General features: G+C 43.6%; 1 protein-coding gene across 2 annotated transcripts in view; it reads right to left on the bottom strand.

Moving 5' to 3' along the window:
- LOC145518006 (sperm-associated antigen 11B-like) overlaps positions 1-19,742 on the bottom strand; it is a 40,683-nt gene that overhangs the window by 20,359 nt on the left and 582 nt on the right. Inside the window, exons 1-2 of one of the 2 annotated variants that reach the window (XM_081521409.1) lie at positions 19,597-19,718; positions 18,327-18,470 (exon numbers count right to left, since the gene is read on the bottom strand). In XM_081521409.1, the coding sequence (XP_081377535.1) occupies positions 18,327-18,379 (53 nt within the window). In that variant the 5' untranslated portion in view covers positions 18,380-18,470; positions 19,597-19,718. Of the gene's footprint in view, positions 1-18,326; positions 18,471-19,596; positions 19,719-19,742 lie in introns of those variants that run through there. The other variant, XM_081521410.1, reaches the window with a different exon arrangement.

The raw sequence follows: 19,742 nt of genomic DNA, 5'->3' as shown, positions 1-19,742 counted from the left end.
TGTTTTTCCTCCAGCCATCCGGCAGAGGGGCATTTCAGCTGTGGCTAACATTAGGGGTTGCCTCACTGCTCCCATTCTACAAGTTCAGTTCTTCCAACACTTTATCACCAGCTGTCCAAATTAAATTATTTCTTCAAGCTTCTGGCGTGGGAACCATTTCATGTTTGACATGAATGTAAATAGGTCAGACAACAGAGCCTGACCATTTACATTTGATCAGTTGTTCTCCAGAAGAGAGCTAAGACAGAATGCCTGTGGGGCTCCACAGTGCTGCCTTCATTTTCACAGGAAACAATTCAGGGAAGTGGCAAGTGGAGGATCTGGTCCTAAAAATCTGGGTGAGTCACCATCTGCCAGAGGATGGTCCTTCTCCCCGGATCTCCACAGTGAGCGTGCAGCTGATGACTCACAGAACATCACAAAGCCAGGGTACTCCTTATTCATCCCACATCCCATACTGCTTGACTCCAAAAACTGAAAGTATTCTGGATCCGAACTGATGCTCTTTTACAGAATTCATGTACATGTCTCAGAGTCCTACAGAGTGGTGGGCCAGTGGCTGTGCCCTGCTATCACCTTAATCATTACCTTAAATAGCATCCAGAGTCAGACGGCTTATGGTCTCAGCGGGCATCTCTCATAAACGCTCAACCATTCACAAATTTCCCTTCTTCCTCTTGCTCTCTCCTCTCTTCCGTACTTTGCTCCTTTTAAAACTTCTCTATTCAGTTATCATGGGAAATAGATGGGGAAACAGTGTCAGACTTTATTTTTTTGGGCTCCAGAATCACTGCTGATGGTAATTGCAGCCATGAAATTAAAAGACGCTTACTTCTTGGAAGGAAGGTTATGGCCAACCTAGATAGCATATTTAAAAGCAGAGACATTACTTTTCCAACAAATGTCCATCTAGTCAAGGCTATGGTTTTTCCAGTGGTCATGTATGGATGTGAGAGTTGGATGGTGAAGAAAGCTGAGCGCCGCAGAATTGATGTTTTTGAACTGTGGTGTTGGAGAAGACTCTTGAGAGTCCCTTGGACTGCAAGGAGATCCAACCAGTCCATCCTAAAAGAGATCAATCCTGGGTGTTCATTGGAAGGTCTGATGTTGAAGCTGAAACTCCAATACTTTGGCCACCTCATGCGAAGGGTTGACTCATTGGAAAAGACCCTAATGCTGGGTAGGATTGGGGGCGGGAGGAGAAGGGGACGACAGAGGATGAGATGGTTGGATGGCATCACTGACTCGATGGACATGGGTTTGGGTAGACTCCGGGAGTTGGTGATGGACAGAGAGGCCTGGCGTGCTGCAATTCATGGGGTCGCAAAGAGTCGGACACGACTGAGCGACTAAACTGAACTGACTGATTCAGTTATCTCTTTTCCCCTGAGACACCCGGTCCTTCCTACAGAATAATATAGTCTCAGCTCACACTAACTTCTCGTTACTTGAAAAGTCAGTCCTTTCAGATGTCAAGCCTCAGATAAGTGTCTGTTGATTCCTCAGTAAATTATGGAGAGCTCTGATTACTGCTTTCCACTGAATCTTCTGAAGAGGAAGGTTCTAGGTGATGGATGGGGCAGAGAGAAGTGACAAGGAAGAGAGACCCTGAGGCTGGGTCGCTCCTACAGTTTCTCCACTTGAGTTGGTCTACACAGTGCTCCTGGTTAGCGAGGATTGAACTCCGTCAATTCTGAAGCTGTAGCTTTTGTCGGCCTTATGCTAGATGGCTATTACCCTTTCCTGGTTCTGGGTTCCACTTCAAAGCCCTCTCACAATAACTGGAAGGAAACGACAGTGCCTACAGAGCAAGACGGATCAGTTTGGCCCGAATTCCCAAAAGGCAGAGGACAAAACACTAAGTATCATCAACTTCCGCATTTCTGACTGAGGTGCTAGACGGCAAAGGTAAGGAGAGTAAAGAGGCTGACCTCAAAACGTGTTCGGAAACCCTTAGCCCTGTACCCACTTGAGGGTATTAAAGAAAACTAGAGAGGGCAGGGGCAGGCTTCTCTGTGGTGCCGTGACTGTGCCTTCACTCAGCCTCTCACAGGGAGAGGTGAGGAAAATATCACGTCCACATCAATGCTTAAGAGACTGAATTCAAGGAAGGCTACCTGGAGAACTAGACATGTCACCCTGTAGCGCTCACGTCTGAAAAGAGCTGTGGCTGGGGCCGCCTCTGATGGTAGGACAAGACCAGAACAGCGCAGAGTAGCTGCCCTTAGGATATTAGGCAGAGAGATGGGTGTGATTTTCATGGACCACAGAAAGGAACGGGGTGAGGATACACCATGCGCACAGTAACCAAGAGAGAGCTGTAAGGGCTATACTAGAAGCAGACAAGACAGACTTTAAGACAAACCAGCTACTAGAGACAAAAGAACATTTTTGTAAAGAGTTAACCCCATGAGACCTCATCTATGGCCCAGCCCATCCAACAACAGCAAAACAGATTCTCTCGAGTTCACATGAAGCATTCTCTAGGATTGGCCATATGTTAGGCAGAAAACATCCTCAATATAAAGAGTTGAAATCATAGAAAATATGCTCTCCAACCACAAGGGAATAAGAGAAGCACACTTAGGAAAGTCACAAATGTGTTAAAATTAAACCACACACCCCCAAATAAATAATGAGCCAAAGAAAAAAATCGTAAGAAAAAGTAGAAAATATTTCAAGGTGAATGAAAATGTAAAAAAAAAAACCACAAAACACAAAACTTATGGGATGCAGCTAAACCAATGCTTAGAAGAAAAAAATTATAGTTTCAAATGCCTTATATTTAGAAAGAAGAAAGATATCAAATCAACAAACTTATTTTCTACCTTTAGAAACTAAAAATGAAGAGCCAACTAAACCTTTTTTTGAGTATTTGGAGCTCATCCTGTACTTTGGAGTGAAAAGATGCCCTTTCAAAGCCATCTTTTGATTAATAATATTCCTATTTTATGTAAGCAGTTGAATGTTTAGGCAGACAGTTGTTAATAACATTTTCTATTATTTTGCTGGTAATGGCAGTCTTGTGTGTGCAGTCTTTTGACCTCTACTCAGCAACAGAAGGCAAGTTCAGGCTGGGAACACTTCTTTATCAAGAGATAAAAAGCCCACACAGCCTGTATTGGGCTTGTATCCTTGCATGGGAATACCTGCCCCTCTTTCAGGCCTCCAGAATGCTCTTTTATTTTCTTATTCTTTTTTGGCCACACTGCATGCAGGATCTTATTTCCTCAACCAGACACTGAACCCACGCCCCCTGCATTGGAAGAGTGGAGTCTTAACCACTGAACCCCCAGGGAAGTCCCCAGCTATAAGTAACTTTGATTCTGTCCTTGTGTCTGTCCTAAGTTTAGCAAGGTGGCAGATTATTTTTATGTATTTATTTTGGGAGCTTTAACTGTTTCATGCCACGTTGCAATCAGAGAACTCATTCCATTCTGGTCCATTTTTCCAAGTTTGACTTCTCCAAAACATGTCTGTCTTTACTGTAACTGTCATGTCCTTCGGGTAGGTTGTTTTTTTCCTCCAGACTTTGACTTGTTATCAGTGGAAACGATCATCTGTTAGGAGCTCATTTCAGTTTATTAGAAATGGAATTCCTCATTTGATTTTTTTCATGTTTCTTCCTTTATAAACTGGGCTTCCCTGATAGCTCAGTTGGTGAAGAATCCACCTGCAATGCAGGAGACCCCGGTTTGATTCCTGGGTTGGGAAGATCCACTGGAGAAGGGATAGACTACCAACTCCAGTATTCTTGAGCTTCCCTTGTGGCTCAGCTGGTAAAGAATCTGCCTGCAATGTGGGAGACCCAGCTTCGATCCCTGGGTTGGGAAGATCCCCTGGAGAAGGGAACGGCTACCCACTCCAGTATTCTGGCCGAGGGAATTCCATGGACTGTATAGATCATGGGAACTCCAAAGAGTTGGACACTACTTTCACACTTTCACTTTCCTTTATTTAATTGCTCTTTCACGTCTTTAGTCCATTTTTCTTTAGAAATGTTTATTCTTCTGTTAATGATTTAGAAACCCCTTTATATCTTATTTCATTTCAAATCTTTTGGACAACTCCCTTACTTAAAACCCTTTGACGACTTTCCTTTTATTTTAGGATAAAATTCAAATTTCTTAGTAACATACAAATACACATGGTATTTACTGTTCAACACATATTTGCTGAATGAATACTATTCCCATAAAATATAAACTATGGGCATATGTAACACTAACATTATTACCCTTAATAATAATGTCTTACATGTGTAAAAACTTTGAACATTTAATGACAGTTCTCATACTGATTGCTTGATTATTCACAAGTTCCTCTAACCAGCCAGCTATCAACCAATAAGTCAAATACATACATTTTGAGCACCTATTGTTAAAAACACTGTTGTAAGGAATGAATGGGAAGAAAAAAGATGAGAAAAAAGTTATTTTCCTTTATGGAGTTTATAATACAAATGAGGAGATAAATTTTTTTCATAGAGTATAATTTGAAAAAGATATATACCAGGTGCCAATTAATAATGGCTGAGTGAATCTTATAAAAGCAAATTGCATGTAAAATCTTAGATAAGGATAAAAGGAATGGTGGTTCTGGACCCTATGGAAGCGGTAGGGCTTGAGAAGGGGTTTAGGGAACATAGGAGAAGTCTAGACAGAGATGTAGAAGACAGCATTCCAGGTAGGAAGACAGAAGACAAGGTACTCTCTCCTAAGTGTTTACTTAGGTAAAACCTGACCCAGCAGCCCACATGTTATTCAGTGGAGCATGGAAAATAGTTCACTCTTGATGAACACTACAAACCAAAATTGACGTCCCACTGTTTCGGAGCTGTAGAACTTGTTTTCATCAATTTCCCTCGATAAAACAGCTCGATTCCTGCCACTGTGCCTCCTTCATCCTCTCTGCACTGATGCCTAGAGCCATGAAAACCTTCTTCTTGTTTGCTGCCATGATTCTTCTTGCCCAGATTTTCTCAGGTAAGCGGGAAATCTTTATTAATGTAAGGATGGCAGTCTTCTCAGGATCTGTCTTTTGAGAAGAAAGCTCAGCTTTCAGAAGAGTATATGACTCAGCCCTATGTCCTGAAAAGGTCCTAGAACAAACCAGTGACAGGAAATCTTTTCCTAAGCTTAGACACAAATCAGTGTGGCCACACTGATCCAGGCCACCTTCAACCAGAAGAGTATCTCGTTAATTTCCCTAAAAGCTCTACAAAGGGGTTCAGAGTTCTCTTTATGTTTAAATCTCTTTCCTCCTATAATCTTTGACCTAACTGCAAAGTATGACAAAGTGATTGCTTTAAAATGAGAGAAAGTGTTACAGACAAACTCCAAAAGAATTTGTTAATTTAGAGAAATATGTCCTCTGTAGTGTAAGAGAAATTAAACTTATGATGGTCCTTAGTCTATTTTTTCAAGCCTAACTAACTGGTGCAAATCTCCTAATCCTAGATTATCTTGGACCTTTCTTCTGGCTCTTACACACTGATGGAAAATTATATCCTTTAAAGCACTAAAACCTCGATTAGTTTTCTTTGAGTCCTTGAGTCCTTAGAAATGGGTTCTTTTTACTCAATACAGCCAAGACTTCATCCCTAATCAACTTTCATGTTCATTTCCTTCTCAACTATCCTTCATTCCTTCTGTTATGAAGCCTTTCCTCATGGGGTTCTCCATGCATCATAAAGCATCTTATCTATTTCTTCTTCATGGTTTCTGAATTGCTACACTTACTTACTGCCCAATCTGGCCTCAGTACTATAGCTTTTTGTTGTTCAGTTGCTCAGTCCTGTCCGACTCTTTGCAACCCCATGGACTGCAGCATGCGAAGCTCCCCTGTCCCAACATCTACTGAATGTGTGTTACCACTAATGAGAAATTGTTCTAGGGACTGCAACAAAAGGAGGTAAAGTGGAGGTGAACATTAGAGTGTGGCCTTTGCTCTTAATTTACTTACTGTTTATTAGTCTATTATTTCTGTGTTGGTCAAAAATAGGTTGCCCATAATAACAAATAAGCATGCAGTAAGTTTAGAATGCAAATATGTCACAAATAACTATTATACAAAACAGTGCTCACAAATTCCACGAAGAAGAAAAGTAAAAGAGAAGCCACAGAAGCAGAAGTTTGTTTCTAACTGGAGGGATCAGGAAAGGCTTCCTGGAAGGTCGTTGTTGGCATCAGACTTTTGAAAATTTTGAAAACCCGCAGGACTAGAAATAAAGAACAGAGCTGAGGAGCATTGCCCTCATGTTTCAAAGCGTCTCTTGTAAAGTCAGTTTCTTAACTTTGGCCTCAGTCTCTTTCTGGGGGTGGCGGGGTGGGGGCCAGTGGGGTTGGGGGGTGAAGTCAGACAACGGATCCAGGCTAAGGAAGCAAGTTTTAAGCTGTCCTCTCCATCTCCTTCCATCCAGACTCCAGCTGATTCAAATCAACTGTAGAAGGAGCTTCTTGTTTCCAACACTCAGCTCAGACATGCTTGCTTCTCAGTAAGGAGCACAGTCTAGGACCGCCACCACAACACCAGTCACACAGAATCTCAGCATTGCAAGTGGGTTTAATGATCAAGAAAAGAGGTGATGAACACAGACTATTAAGCCAACATATTTGAGGCTGATCTCAGCTCCAGTCCTCATAAGATTTATGAACTGTGTTTCAATTTATTTCCTATAAATGGAAATAATAATAACAATAGGGCATTTTTTTCAAGATTAAGACATTTTATTATATTAATTAGAGTAGAGGCTAACTGGTTTTAATTTAAAAAAAAAAATCTTAAACTAGAGTAATAGAAAAAAGGGAGTTTATTTCTCTCTCATGTAAAAGTTCCAAAATAGGTAACTGAGTAGGTTGGGAAGAAGGCTATTCTCCACCAGGTAAGCCATGCTGGGACCAGGGAGGAAGGTCAATCTTGCCATCCTAAACATGTGACTATGTCACTGATTCTAAGATGCTCTAAAAGGAAGGAATAAAAATTGAGTAAAAGACATGATTTAAAAGATTACACAGAAACAGCTTGTATCACTCCAGTCCTATTTCATTGGTCCAATCTCATTCACGAGGCCAGACGGAAACAGAAAACCAGAAATAGTCGTCTTTAGCTAAGGATCTGAAAAGTGAAAGTGAAAGTGAAGTTGCTCAGTCGTGTCCAGCTCTTTGCGATCCCATGGACTGTAGCCCATGGAATTTTCCAGGCAAGAGTACTGGAGTGGGTTGCCATTTCCTTCTCCAGGGGATCTTCCCTGAGCAGCCAGCTAAAACTCAGAGGTTCTACTACTTACTAACAGATGGAAGGTGAAAATGACTTCTTGGGGACAGTCTCTATATACACTGCTTAGAGAGTGCCAGGTGCACTTGATGGAGTTAACTATTATCATTGTTCAGTTCTCATTGTTCTTATCATTATTATTGTTATTTTTTGCCCCAATTCAATGTAAACATATGACATGTCAATTGATTGCTCTGATGCTTGATAAATTTCAGTGATCTATAACTCACAACATCCCGAGTTCAACTTTGGACTACTGAAAATGTTTCCCTTTACTCTGAGCAGAAATCTAAGTTCTTGACATTTTTTTTTTCCATTGGTTAGTCCTACCTTGGGCATCAAGAAGCTTTCAACGTGGTAATGTCTGAGATGCGTGACAGCTAATATGTACACTTCCCTCCCAGAGTTGCTTTGCAAGAATAAGCATCACACCTTTTGAGAATAACTGTCAGCTCTTTCAATTATTTTTCCAGAGAATATTTTTTCAATCGTTCCTCTTTTAAAACATTTTACTCTTTTCGGCTTAGTCTCTTTGTTCTGAATGAGCACACACTGCCTCAGCCGCCCTAAGGTTGCTGGTAAAGATAATATTCCATTGATGGTATTTATGGAGCAGGCTAGTGCACTATATTTCTCTCAATCTTTACACCAAAAGCGTGAAATTCCACAACCACACACCTAAGTACTAATTTGCCTAAAATGTAAATAGCACAAGCTTTATCTTTTGTTATTTATCAGGGACTATTATTTTGGAGACAAGAAAAAAAACCATTTCTTGGAAAAGATTATTCATTGGAATTCGAAAGTATATCATCTCCTCCCAGGAAGAAACATTGTTTGTATACGTCCAATAAAGACAACAGCAGAGGGAACTCTTTTTCATTTTTCCTAACTGAATACAATGGAAGGACACTGTATATACTGAACAAGGGATGTGAGTTCAGAGACAGCTGTTTAGGTCACATCTGCTTTATCTGACAGCTGGATTCACACTCCCTATCTCCTTGGAATTAGGATGAGAGGGAATTCTAAGCTGGCCTGGATGGCGAAATTTTTGTAAGTACTAGATAACTGAAGACTAATTGCTTTCTTTGCTTTCTAGCCCCAGGAGGGCTTCAAAGACAGACACTCTGTCTGAAAATGGATGGTCGCTGTGAAGTCGAATGCCTTTCCTTTGAAGATAAGATTGGGGGCTGCAGAGCTGAAGTGACACCATTTTGCTGCAGAAAAAGAGTCAGTAATTAAAAGCTAAGCAGCAGCTACACAAATGAAAGAGGTGAAGATACTCTGGCTTTGATCTCAGTGCAGCAAACCTCTCCAGATCTTCTCTCCTTGACGTCCAGGTCGGGATTCTCTGAAGCTGTCGGTCCGGTCTGATGCTGCAGGAAATACCCTTTCTAGGCTGCAAGCTTCTGGGGGAGGAGTTGGGGGTGGGGCAGGAAGCTCTATGTCTTGTTCACTTTGCATCCCCCTTCCTTATATATTGGCTGTTAGTTACTTATGGATAAAGTGAGTAAACTAATTAATAAAAGAGGTAGAATGGAAAGGTTGAAGAGCAAGTCAATGAATTGACTTCTACCAGACGTGTGACCTGGGGCTGTCTCCACCGAGATTCTGCTATTTGCAATGTCAGGAGACTCAACTCTGTGGTAAACGGACCCCTTGCTGGACACCAACTGTGACCTCCTCAGCAGCACCCCTGACACATCCTCCTCCTCTCTTTCCTTTATACAGAGGAATTATTTAGAATGTCTCCTGTTCCCTGTCTGATCTAGAACATTGAGTTCCACAAAGATTTGGACCTTGTCCAAATTTAAGCTGGCCACAGACTGAGTAGCATCCTCATTCTGGCCACTTGCAGTGAGAGCTGATTAAATCATGGTCTAGTCAAGCAGTAAGCTCCCTAGAGATTATCTAATTCGACACCCTCATTACAGGTGAAGCGATCCAAGTTCAAGATCACACAGTTACAGGCTTAGTTACTCCTCTGTTGAGACTTCTCATTTGGTCTTGTGTTCTCAGCATGTCCACAGAAAACTGCTAGATGAGCACAGAACAAGGCCAACACTAAAGATGGAACAGTTTTTAGCAGCTCAAGTGAGAAGTCAGATTGAACAAAAAGTTGAAAGCAGCTGTAAAAAAAAAAGTGGACACTTTCCAAAATCTCTCCTGGGATCCTTGCTCTTTGGAGCAAATTGAGGCTTGCCTTTATCCTATTTTGCCAAAATACGGAGTCCCAGATTTCGGGCAGAGCAAAACCTATCTCATGGGCCATTTTCATCCTAGCAAACTGACACTATACCCTTTCAAAGCAGAAGAAGGCAAAATCCCTCAGCTCTGCTCTAGAGAATTCCCTCATCTCCTGGGCTAAGCTTGCTTCCTATAAAGATATATTAATACATAGGGGAGAATGCAATAAAACAAACTTTCCTGGGGCAAGACAATTTGTAAAAGGCTTTGAGAAATAAACTTTTTTTGGAAAATATTCTGGTATTATCACTTATCTTTATGGCTCATTTCTGAAAACTGCAACAGGTTGAGGACGTGACTTGTTGGAATCAGAGGAATGGTCTCCGGTTCTGGCTTTCCCGGCAGTGCCTGATCAACAGGCTCGGATAAAACTAACTGCCTTTGAGAATCTAAATTTACCTAGACTTTCTCTCTCCTTTCTCTCCTTTTCTCTTTTCTCCCTTTCCTCACCAAATGACTTGAAAGGTACTATATGTTTTCTGTCACCATAGTTGCTTCCTAATGTATAGAAACATCTTCAGCCTTCATCACACCATTGGGGCTTGTCTACCGAGAGACAAGGGACCTCTTAGACACCTCTTAGTCACTCTTCTCTTCTTAAAGATACCAGGGTCAGGAGTTTCCTGATGACCTAGCAGTTGGGACTTGGCGCTTTGAGTGCTGTGGCCCATGTTCAAAACCTGGTCCAGGAACTAAAATCCTACAAGCTGCACCATGTGGCCAAAAAAAGAGATGCCAGAGTCAACTCCGAAAATCTCTGATCCTCATTCGTCCTTGTGGCCCGGAGGTGGTAACTCTGTCCTCTGATTTTTAGTCTCTGTGCCCGTTCGACCTGTCAGTCCCTGTGCAACCAGTTACCTGCAGTAGGATCCACTGTTTCAAATATTCAGTATGGTTTCAGCTTACCTGAGTGAAGCCTGTCTAAGAAAAACTCTACACTATGTTTCCAACTTGAACTTCTTGCTGAAGTTTATTGGTGAGAGTCACTCAGTCATTTCCAACTCTTTGTGACCCTCTGGACTATACAGTCCATGGAATTCTCCAGGCCATAATACTGGAGTGGGTAGCCTTCCCTTCTCCAGGGGATCTTCCCAACCCAGGGATCGAACCCAGGTCTCCCGCATTGCAGGTGGATTCTTTACCAGCTGAGCCACCAGGGTTAGGTCTTCTCTAAATGGATTTCTGATAGATACCTCAAAAGTAACTTACCTTTATTTCAATATATTACTTTCTTTCCAAAACTGATCTTCATTTAATAGTCTAGATCTTAGTCAATATTGTTACCCTTTACTCAGACATTCAGGTGAAAAATGGCCTCCTCAGGAAAGCTTTATTTGCCTCATAAATCACACAATTCACTCATTACCTCAAACTACAGAAATTGCTCATTAGAATCTGCAAATGGTAATTATCATCCTCCCTTCTCTCTCCTCACTAACATTGTTGGGCATTCAGAGCTGCACCATCTTCAGTCTCTACATTCTACCAAACTAGTGAATCCTCACTGTCAGTCACCTAAGGTTTACTTATACATCTGCGTGTGGGCTTTGTATGGAATAAGGGATAGTTTCACCTTTTCATGCTGCACGTGTGTGCATGAGCACACATAACACACACACACACACACTCACACACACTGTGTGAGTTGTTCTATCATAGAAACTGGCATTAGATTCACACTCAGTTTTCTAGGAATACTTGGAACACTACAATAGCAGAGATACAAGTAGCCTTCATCTAGGTCAGTGTTTCCAGAACCAAGCTGATTCTAATCACCTAGAATATGTATAAAATCAGAGCTCTGTGCCCACTCTAATGCTTTATCCTAGAAAATCCTCAGCAAACAAAATGAATTTTTAAAACCAGTTTTCTAACCAAGTCTCCTGCCCCATAACATCTGAAACTGATGAACAGAGGATCATCTGCGAGGCACTGTGTCACTGCTCTTGCCCCTTACCTCCAGGGAGTCCCAGAACCAAGAGGCACAATTCAGATCTGAACTCTGGGCTTTGTACCCACTGCTACTTCACTGCCGTGCACTTTTCCATTTGGAAAGGAGATGCTGAATGGAAATGAACAAATGGCTCACCTTCCTGCTAAGCTTAAGGGGTGGAAGCTCCATTTTAGTTGTCAAGACAGACCCATGTCCAGCAAACTAACATACGCGGTGGCAAGTTCCACAAGCTGATGGGAGCCCCAGGGGAGCTCAGGAGAGGCGCCACTGACTAGTTACTCTCGAGAGGCTTCACAGAAAAGAGGCCCAGTCACTCTTTAAAACCATGGGTTCCTCAAACTAGCCTAAGTCACTTTAACTGAAACAGAAGAACAGCTGTTGGTAATCTTCCATTCTATCGTCAATATAAGCGTAGCTTATGTTCCCATTTGACAATCATTTCCATTCAAACTGCCTATTCCCATCACTGAGGAACGGAGCAGTCAGCATAACCAGGACTCCCTGTCCTCCCTGGAAGCCCATTCCACTCTCATGGGACCTCCATGACCCTGGATATCTCTGACGAGGCATTAAATGTCCTCATTATCCAAACAAAGACATTCCACTGGCCCTAGTGTGCTGCTGAGGGACATCACGCCATCTGTTCACGCACAGGAACTTCTGTTTTCTCCTCTGCCACTTTATTCTTTCTTGAACCACATCTCACCAGGTAACAAAACAAACTTATAAAAGCACAGGAAAGGACTTCCCTGGTGGCTCAGTGGTGGAGAGTCCACCTGCCAATGCAAGAGACGCAGGTTTGATTCCTGGCCCGGGAGGATCCCACACACTGCAGGCCAACTGAGTCTGTGTACCACAACTACTGAGCCTGCACTCTGGAGGGGGGACCACAACTCCTGAGCCCATGAGCCAGGACTATGAAGCCCGTGCTCCGCAACAAGAGAAGCCACCGCAATAAGAAGTCCAAGCACTGCAAAATAAATAAATAAATAATTAAAAAAAAAAAAAAAAAAACCAACCCTGGTTAAGTTTAGAGAACATGAGAGCTTGAGAGAATCCTGCACCCAAGACAAAATCCCCAGGACCTACACATGGAGAAGGAGCCCCATGGAAAGTCACCTGACCTTGGAATCATCGCTTCTGATTGTATGAACCACATACCAGGTCAGGTGAAGGCTGATGTAGGCAAAGTGGCTGTCAGAGGCTTTGCAGGGCTCTGGAACTATCTCTGTCCCATCAGTGAAAACGAACAGGATCAGGGACTTCCCTGGTGGTCCAGTAGCTAAGACTCCATGATCCCATTGCAGGGGGCCCAGGTTCAATCTCTGCTCGGGGAACTAGATCCCATTTAAAAAGTGGGATCTTTTTAAGCAACTTAAAAAAAGATCCCGCATGTCACAACTAAGACCTGGTGCAGCCAAATAAGTATTTTTTAAAAAGAAAGAAAATGAATAGGATCAGAGTCATAGAAAATGGGACATTTTCCTAATAATTCTTCTGTCTCTAAAGCTCTTCTGCTCAAGTTCTCCAAGAGTTAGTGGTTCTGAGATGCTGGCAAGAGAGAGCCATGACAAAGTCCTGCGGACCCAGGCAAAGGGAAGCAACAGGGCCCTACTTGGAAGGACTGCTATGAGTCTAAGTAAACTAACCAAGGACTAGACACCTTTAGAGCTTGACTCTGTCCCGGTGGCCTTATTCCAAACCTTGGTTCTCTATCTTCCCTTTCAAGCCCTGCTCTTCTAAAATAGAAGCTACACACAGAGATTCAAAGTGACCCCAAAATTGATCATGACTGTCTGCATTCGGGCAGATGGGGGAGCCAGGAACTGAAGGCATGACCCATCCTGCCCAGACATGCCTTACAGCAAGTTCACCAGTGCCTTGGGCCTGGTTGATTTCTTATACCAGCAGGCTGCCTGTGTTGGCTTTAAGGCATAACTTCCTGTGTGAAAATCTAGGAGTCCAGGTCTAAAATATCCCACAAGGACTAGGTGTGGGTACCTAGTCATTTACTCTGAGGAGTCTGTGCTCTAATCTCCCATCCCCTTGGGTTTGTTATTATTTTTACATTAATGTCACTGTGACCAGCACCCTATCATTGCTGTTGTTTTCATCACTATATTTACTATGAGTCTTATGGTGGATTATTTCGGTGGTGGTTGTTGTATAACATTGAATACATTTTCTCTGTTCAGGAGGAGGGTCCTGTTCACTAGAGACCACTACAGATGTTTCCCCCAAATTCAGACATGTACACCGAGGCTTTACCACTCGGTCTCCTCTCGTGAGACTAGCCCCCTGAAATGTTCCTTGTCCCCCTACTGAGGTACCCTGTTGGTAGAGGGTTCAGTGGAGGACATCCCTAGGTTGGGTGAGCCTCTAGGATGTGAGCAAGTTCCCTCCAGGGATCAGCACTGTCTTGTGCAGGCCTGGAAGACCCAGGAAGCCTCCTTCATTCTCCAGAGCCACCCCAAACTTCTAACTCCAGGGTGTCCTGGCACTGTTCTTGCCATCCTGGAAAGGCTGAAAAATATGTTACCGACTACCTGAGAATCCTGAGATTTTCTACTGTAGCTCGAGACCCAGGGTCACTGTTGCCAAAAGCAGAGGCACAAGGTGGGAGTCCTGGGCTCACCTGAGCCTCTGCACATGTTCACTGTCCCCTTATTGGCCCAAGACATGCCTGTGCTGCACTGCAAGGCATGGAGATGGAGCCGTGCCAGCCTGAGCCACTGCACAATTGTCTGTCCTCCAGGAAGCCTGTGAAATGCTTGTGCAGGCCAGTGGTCAGAAGCACCCTGCTGGTCAGAAGCACCATGCACAACTCTTGTCTACACCTTCTCTAACGGAATGCAAACCCAGATGTCTAGACTTCTGCAGGTCTTGGCAGAACGGATGGCAGAAGGTCAGCCAGGAGGTGCTGGCTGCAGTATGGTGTGGGGCTTAATGGATGCTTATGGATGGTGTAATATCATTCAAATCAAGTGTGTGTATGTGTGTGTGTGTTAAGGCAGATGTAAATATAGGAAGAAAATACTGAATACCAAAATTTCCACAAGTTGACCTATATCTGTGTGATTTACTATAAGCTTTTTCCTTTTCAGCTCCTGTGTGTGTATACTATTTGCATCTTACCTAAGATTCTGCAAAATTTAGGAAATCACTTCAAAGTCTACAATCAATTTGATTTAATCAACTTAAAAATCTTTCAATTAAAAACTGAAAGATGGGGACTTCCCTGGTGGCCCAGTGGTTAAGAATCCACCTGCCAATGCAGGTGAAACAGGGTCCATCCCTGGTCCCAGGGGATTCATGCTACAGGGAAAGTAACCAAGCCCAAGCACCATAACTACTGAGCCCAGCACCCCTTAGAGCCCACGCTCTGCAACAAGCGAAGTCATTCCCATAAAAAGCCCGCACACCAAAACTAGAGAGCAGGCCCCACTCACCACGCTACAGAAAGTCAATTCCGAGCAACAAAGACCCAACGCAGCCAAAACTAACAACAACAAAAAATTTTTAATGAAAGACATCATAAATGGCATCTTACTTAAGACATTTTAGGCAACCTTGACTTCCTAAGGTTGCCATAACAAATTACCACAAACTTGGTGATTCAGAAGGAGAGAAATGTATTCTCTCACAGTCCAGGGCCTCTCAGGGGACCAGGGCTCCTTTGCTAGGCCGCTCAGAGGAATACAAGAAGCTGTATTTCAAACACGGCAAAACAGAACAGTGGATTTTGGATATGTACTCATACTGGGGTGAAATCTTAAAGAAAAAAAAAAAAGTCTTACAAAGAAAAGTAAAACACGCCACAAGACATATATTGTTAAAAATCTTAACATTTTGGTTATCATAGGTCATTGTAAATTTGTGTTTGCTTTGCCAAAAAATTTCATTTTCATCTCAGGTTCAAAGAATTTGTTAACAAAATAAGCCACTCATTATGCACAAATAAATAATGCAAATCTTAATTCAATATTTATTAATATTAATTCATATTAATTAATGAGTATTAATAATTAATTAATTAATGTTGATTAATGAATAGCAGTTCAACTACTAACATTAAATTGGGTTTTGACCAACATCCAGACATAATCAGTGCTGGGGAGTTCCATGTCACAGCACATCTGGAGTTCCAACCAGGCAGCACGTCCACTCCACGGGTGAGACTTAAAAGACTGCAGGTCGGGTTCCCGCTTATAATCCCAGGAGGGTCACAAACTGATATCACCAATCTGTGCAGCTCTCAGTTCAGTTCAGTTCAGTCGCTCATTCATGTCCGACTCTTTGCAACCCCATGGACCGCAGCACGCCAGGCCTCCCTGTCCATCACCAACTCCCGGAGTTTACTCAAACTCATGCCCATTGAGTCGGTGATGCCATCCAACCATCTCATCCTCTCTCGTCCCCTTCTCCTCCGGACTTCGATCTTTCCCAGCATCAGAGTTTTTTCCAATGAGTCAGCTCCTCGCATCAGGTGGCCAAAATATTAGAGCTTCAGCTTCAACATCTGTCCTTCCAATGAATATTCAGGACTGATTTCCTTTAGGATGGACTGGCTGGATCTCCTTGCTGTTCAAGGAGTCTCAAGAGTCTTCTCCAACACCACAGTTCAAAAGCATCATTTCTTCGGCACTCAGTTTTCTTTATGGCCCAACTCTCAAATCCATCCATACTGGAAAAACCATAGCCTTGCCTAGACAGACCTTTGTTGGCAAAGTAATGTCTCTGCTTTTTAATATGCTGTCTAGGTTGGTTATAACTTTTCTTCCAAGGAGCAAGTGTCTCTTAATTTCATGGCTGCAATCACCATCTGCAGTGATTTTGGAGCCCCCAAAAATAAAGTCTGCCACGGTTTCCACTGTTACCCCATCTATTTGCCATGAAGTGATGGGACCAGATGCCATAATCTTTGTTTTCTGAATGTTGAGCTTTAAGCCAACTTTTTCACTCTCCTCTTTCACTGTCATCAAGAGGCTCTTTAGTTTTTCTTCCCTTTCTATCATAAGGGTGGTGTCATCTGCACATCTAAGGTTATTGATATTTCTCCCGGCAATCTTGATTCCAGCTTGTGCTTCATCCAGTCCAGCATTTCTCATGATGTACTCTGCATATAAGTTAAATAAGCAGGGTGACAATATACAGCCTTGACGTACTCCTTTTCCTATTTGGAACCAGTCTGTTGTTCCATGTCCAGTTCTAACTGTTGCTTCCTGACCTGCATACAGGTTTCTCAGGAGGCAGGTCAGGTGGTCTGGTATTCCCATCTCTTTCAGAATTTTCCACAGTTTGTTGTGATCCACGCAGTCAAAGGCATTGGCATACTCAATAAAGCAGAAATAGATGTTTTTCTGGAACTTTCTTGCTTTTTCGATGATCCATCGGATGTTGGCAATTGGATCTCTGGTTCCTCTGCCTTTTCTAAAACCAGCTTGAACATCTGGAAATTCATGGTTCACGTATTGTTGATGCCTAGCTTGGAGAATTTTGAGCATTAATTTACCAGCGTGTGGGATGAGTGCAATTATGAGGTAGTTTGAGCATTCTTTGGCAGTGCCGCTCTGGTTTCATGTTAATGCTGTTTGTTTGTTGTGTAAAACTTGGAATGTAGTTAAGTCTGGGGCTTGGTTGGCCAGGCCTCCTCCAGGGTCTCAACAATCTCAAGATTTCTCCCCCCATCTTATCTATGGTGCTGCAAGTCTTGCACTCATAGCAAGCAGTCACTCATAGACACTCCCAGTCAGGGCAGTGTCCAGGCAGGTTAGAATCAAGGTCAGAAGACTGCTCTGCTTTGCCTCTGAAGCCTAAACAACACTATTCATTTAATTTCCCTAACAAACAGGTCTTTAGATATTTAAGATCTTTTCAGAAGCTGATTTCATGATCCCAACCCTTGCATCTCTTCATATCTAGAAAAGCACTAAATCCCTTCATGATCACATCAGCTCCACTTGACTAGCAGAAAACCTTTTGTAAAATGAGTGTTTAATGGTATTGAGGAGAAGGGGATGACAGAGGATGAGATGGTTGGATGGCATCACCCACTCGATGGACATGAGTTTGAGCAAGCTCCGGGAGTTGGTGATGGGATGGGAAGCCTGGCGTACTGCAGTCCATAGAGTTGCAGAGTTGGACATGACTGAGCGACTGAACTGACATAATTATTTGAACTCCCCCTTCACCAAAATCTTATGCATTCACCTTCCCCACTGCCTCTCTGGAGCAGTCTCTCAGAGCCACCTGAGGTGCTGCCTCCCAGGCTGCAGTTCTCATTTTGCTCCAAATAAAACTTAACTCGCAGCTCTCAAGTTCAGCATCTTTTCAGTTGACAGAGTCCAAATCTGAACACAGGACAATACAGATGTCCCAGCTTGAAGACAAAAAGGCAGAGAGAGAGCAAGTTCCCTCTTGTTCAGCCTCTCATTCCATTCATGGGATGAGCTCCTCCCTCCCCAACCCTGCAAAGGGCAACTGTGCTTCTTTCAGTTCACTAACACAGACGTCCATCTCACCCAGAAACACCCTGAGACACACCCACAGCAATACTCAACCAAATACCTAGGTACCCTCTGGCCCGAGAATGGTGGTGGTTTAGTTGCTAAGTCGTGTCCAATTCTTGCAGTCCTGCGGACTGTAGCCCGCCAGGCTCCTCTGTCCATGGGATTCTCCAGGCAAGAATACTGGAGTGGGTTGCCATTTCCTTCTTCAGAGGATCTTCCCCACCCAGGAATCGAACCTGGGTCTCCTGCATTGCAGGCAGATGATTTACCAACTGAGCTATGAGCAAAGCCTGGCCTGAGAACGGTAGGCGACTATTTTAATAAGAAAAGGAACTTACAAGTGAGGCTTGTCTTGGGCATCTCCACACCAGTCTCCCAGAATTTTAAGCATTTAGAGAGGCCTTAATGGAGCCTCAGTCACACACACCATCCAGATGGTCTCGACACCACATTGCTCTCAAAGCTGCCTCCTAGAAATGACCCTAGGGAGGGAACAGAGCAGAACATACATTTCAAAGACAGGAGAGGGGATGAGGGACCTCTAATTGCCTGAGTCCAGTTCTTGGGTCGACCAGTGGTTCCATCTTCTCTTGGTGACCTCCTCCAACGCCCCCCACATCTTCATCGAACTCTAACTACCTCCCAGAGACCCCATTCCCAAACACCATCACACTGGGGGCACAGGGTTTTTGTATGAAAACTGGCGGGAGGGGGGATGAAGGAGTCTTTTGGGCCTAGAAAAGAAAACAACAGTCTCAAAGGCCCTTGCTGAATCATCTAACTTTGGAGAAAACAAAACAGAACTTTAGGTCCTGCCCTGATGCTCCAGGCTGGTTGCATCTATCTAAGACTTATCACCCCCTGCCCGGAAACCTTCCACACCCTACACCTGTCCAGAAGACTTATCACCCCCTATCCAGAAACCTTCAACAAACCCCCTATAAATATGGAGCCCCCCTGATCCCTCTCGGCGCTCAGCCTGGTCCTTAGGCCAACTGTCACCCCTCCTTGCCTGAATAAAGATAACCTACTTCCGTTGAGATCGTCTTTCCTTTTCTGCCTCGGCCGAACTATACCTTACAGGGGGGGTCACAATTCAGTTCATAGCACCATATCACTGGTTGAGTGGTCTAGAGCCCAGGTTAGTGAACAAACCATCCTATTGCTGAAGATCCTGGAACGGGGAGCTAGGCGGCCGGGCGCTCTCAGGAGACCTTAGGGCACATTAGCAGGATTTGGGCTGGACATTCAAGTCCTACAGCTGCTGTCAGGGGCTGGGGTGGGAGAGGGGGCTGTCAGAGTTTGGTTCTGGGAGGGGCCACTTGGTGTCCCTCGTTACTTTCAAGTAACTGCGATAATAAACACAAACGAAAATGTGAAACTACAATATATTAAGACAGTAATGAGTTACACGACATGTGGGATGTCATTCCCACCCAAATGTCAAACGTACCACAGGACTCACAGGACACGCTCCCAGAAAGGGTTTTTGACTTAAATCCTTTTCTGTTTTTTGAGAAGGAAAGATCTCTGCATTCAATATAAGTGGCCTCACAACGAAAGATCTCTGCATTCAATATAAGTGGCCTCACAACCCTAGGTTTTTACCTGAAAGCACCATCAACATCTGACTGAAGGGAACGTGGGCGTGGCGCCAGTGGCCGGACACAGGACAAGGTCCCAAGGCGATGGAGACTCAGAGACTCAGTACCCACCGACCGGAAACGCCCAGGGGCGGGGAGGCGGCGCGGGCC

Source organism: Giraffa tippelskirchi, chromosome 8 (genome assembly GCF_054371585.1).
Source record: "Giraffa tippelskirchi isolate mGirTip1 chromosome 8, T2T-mGirTip1v1.2.pri, whole genome shotgun sequence".
NCBI lineage: Eukaryota > Metazoa > Chordata > Mammalia > Artiodactyla > Giraffidae > Giraffa > Giraffa tippelskirchi.
Note: the sequence above shows the minus strand (reverse complement) of the source record. Positions and strands in the feature narration are given on the sequence as shown.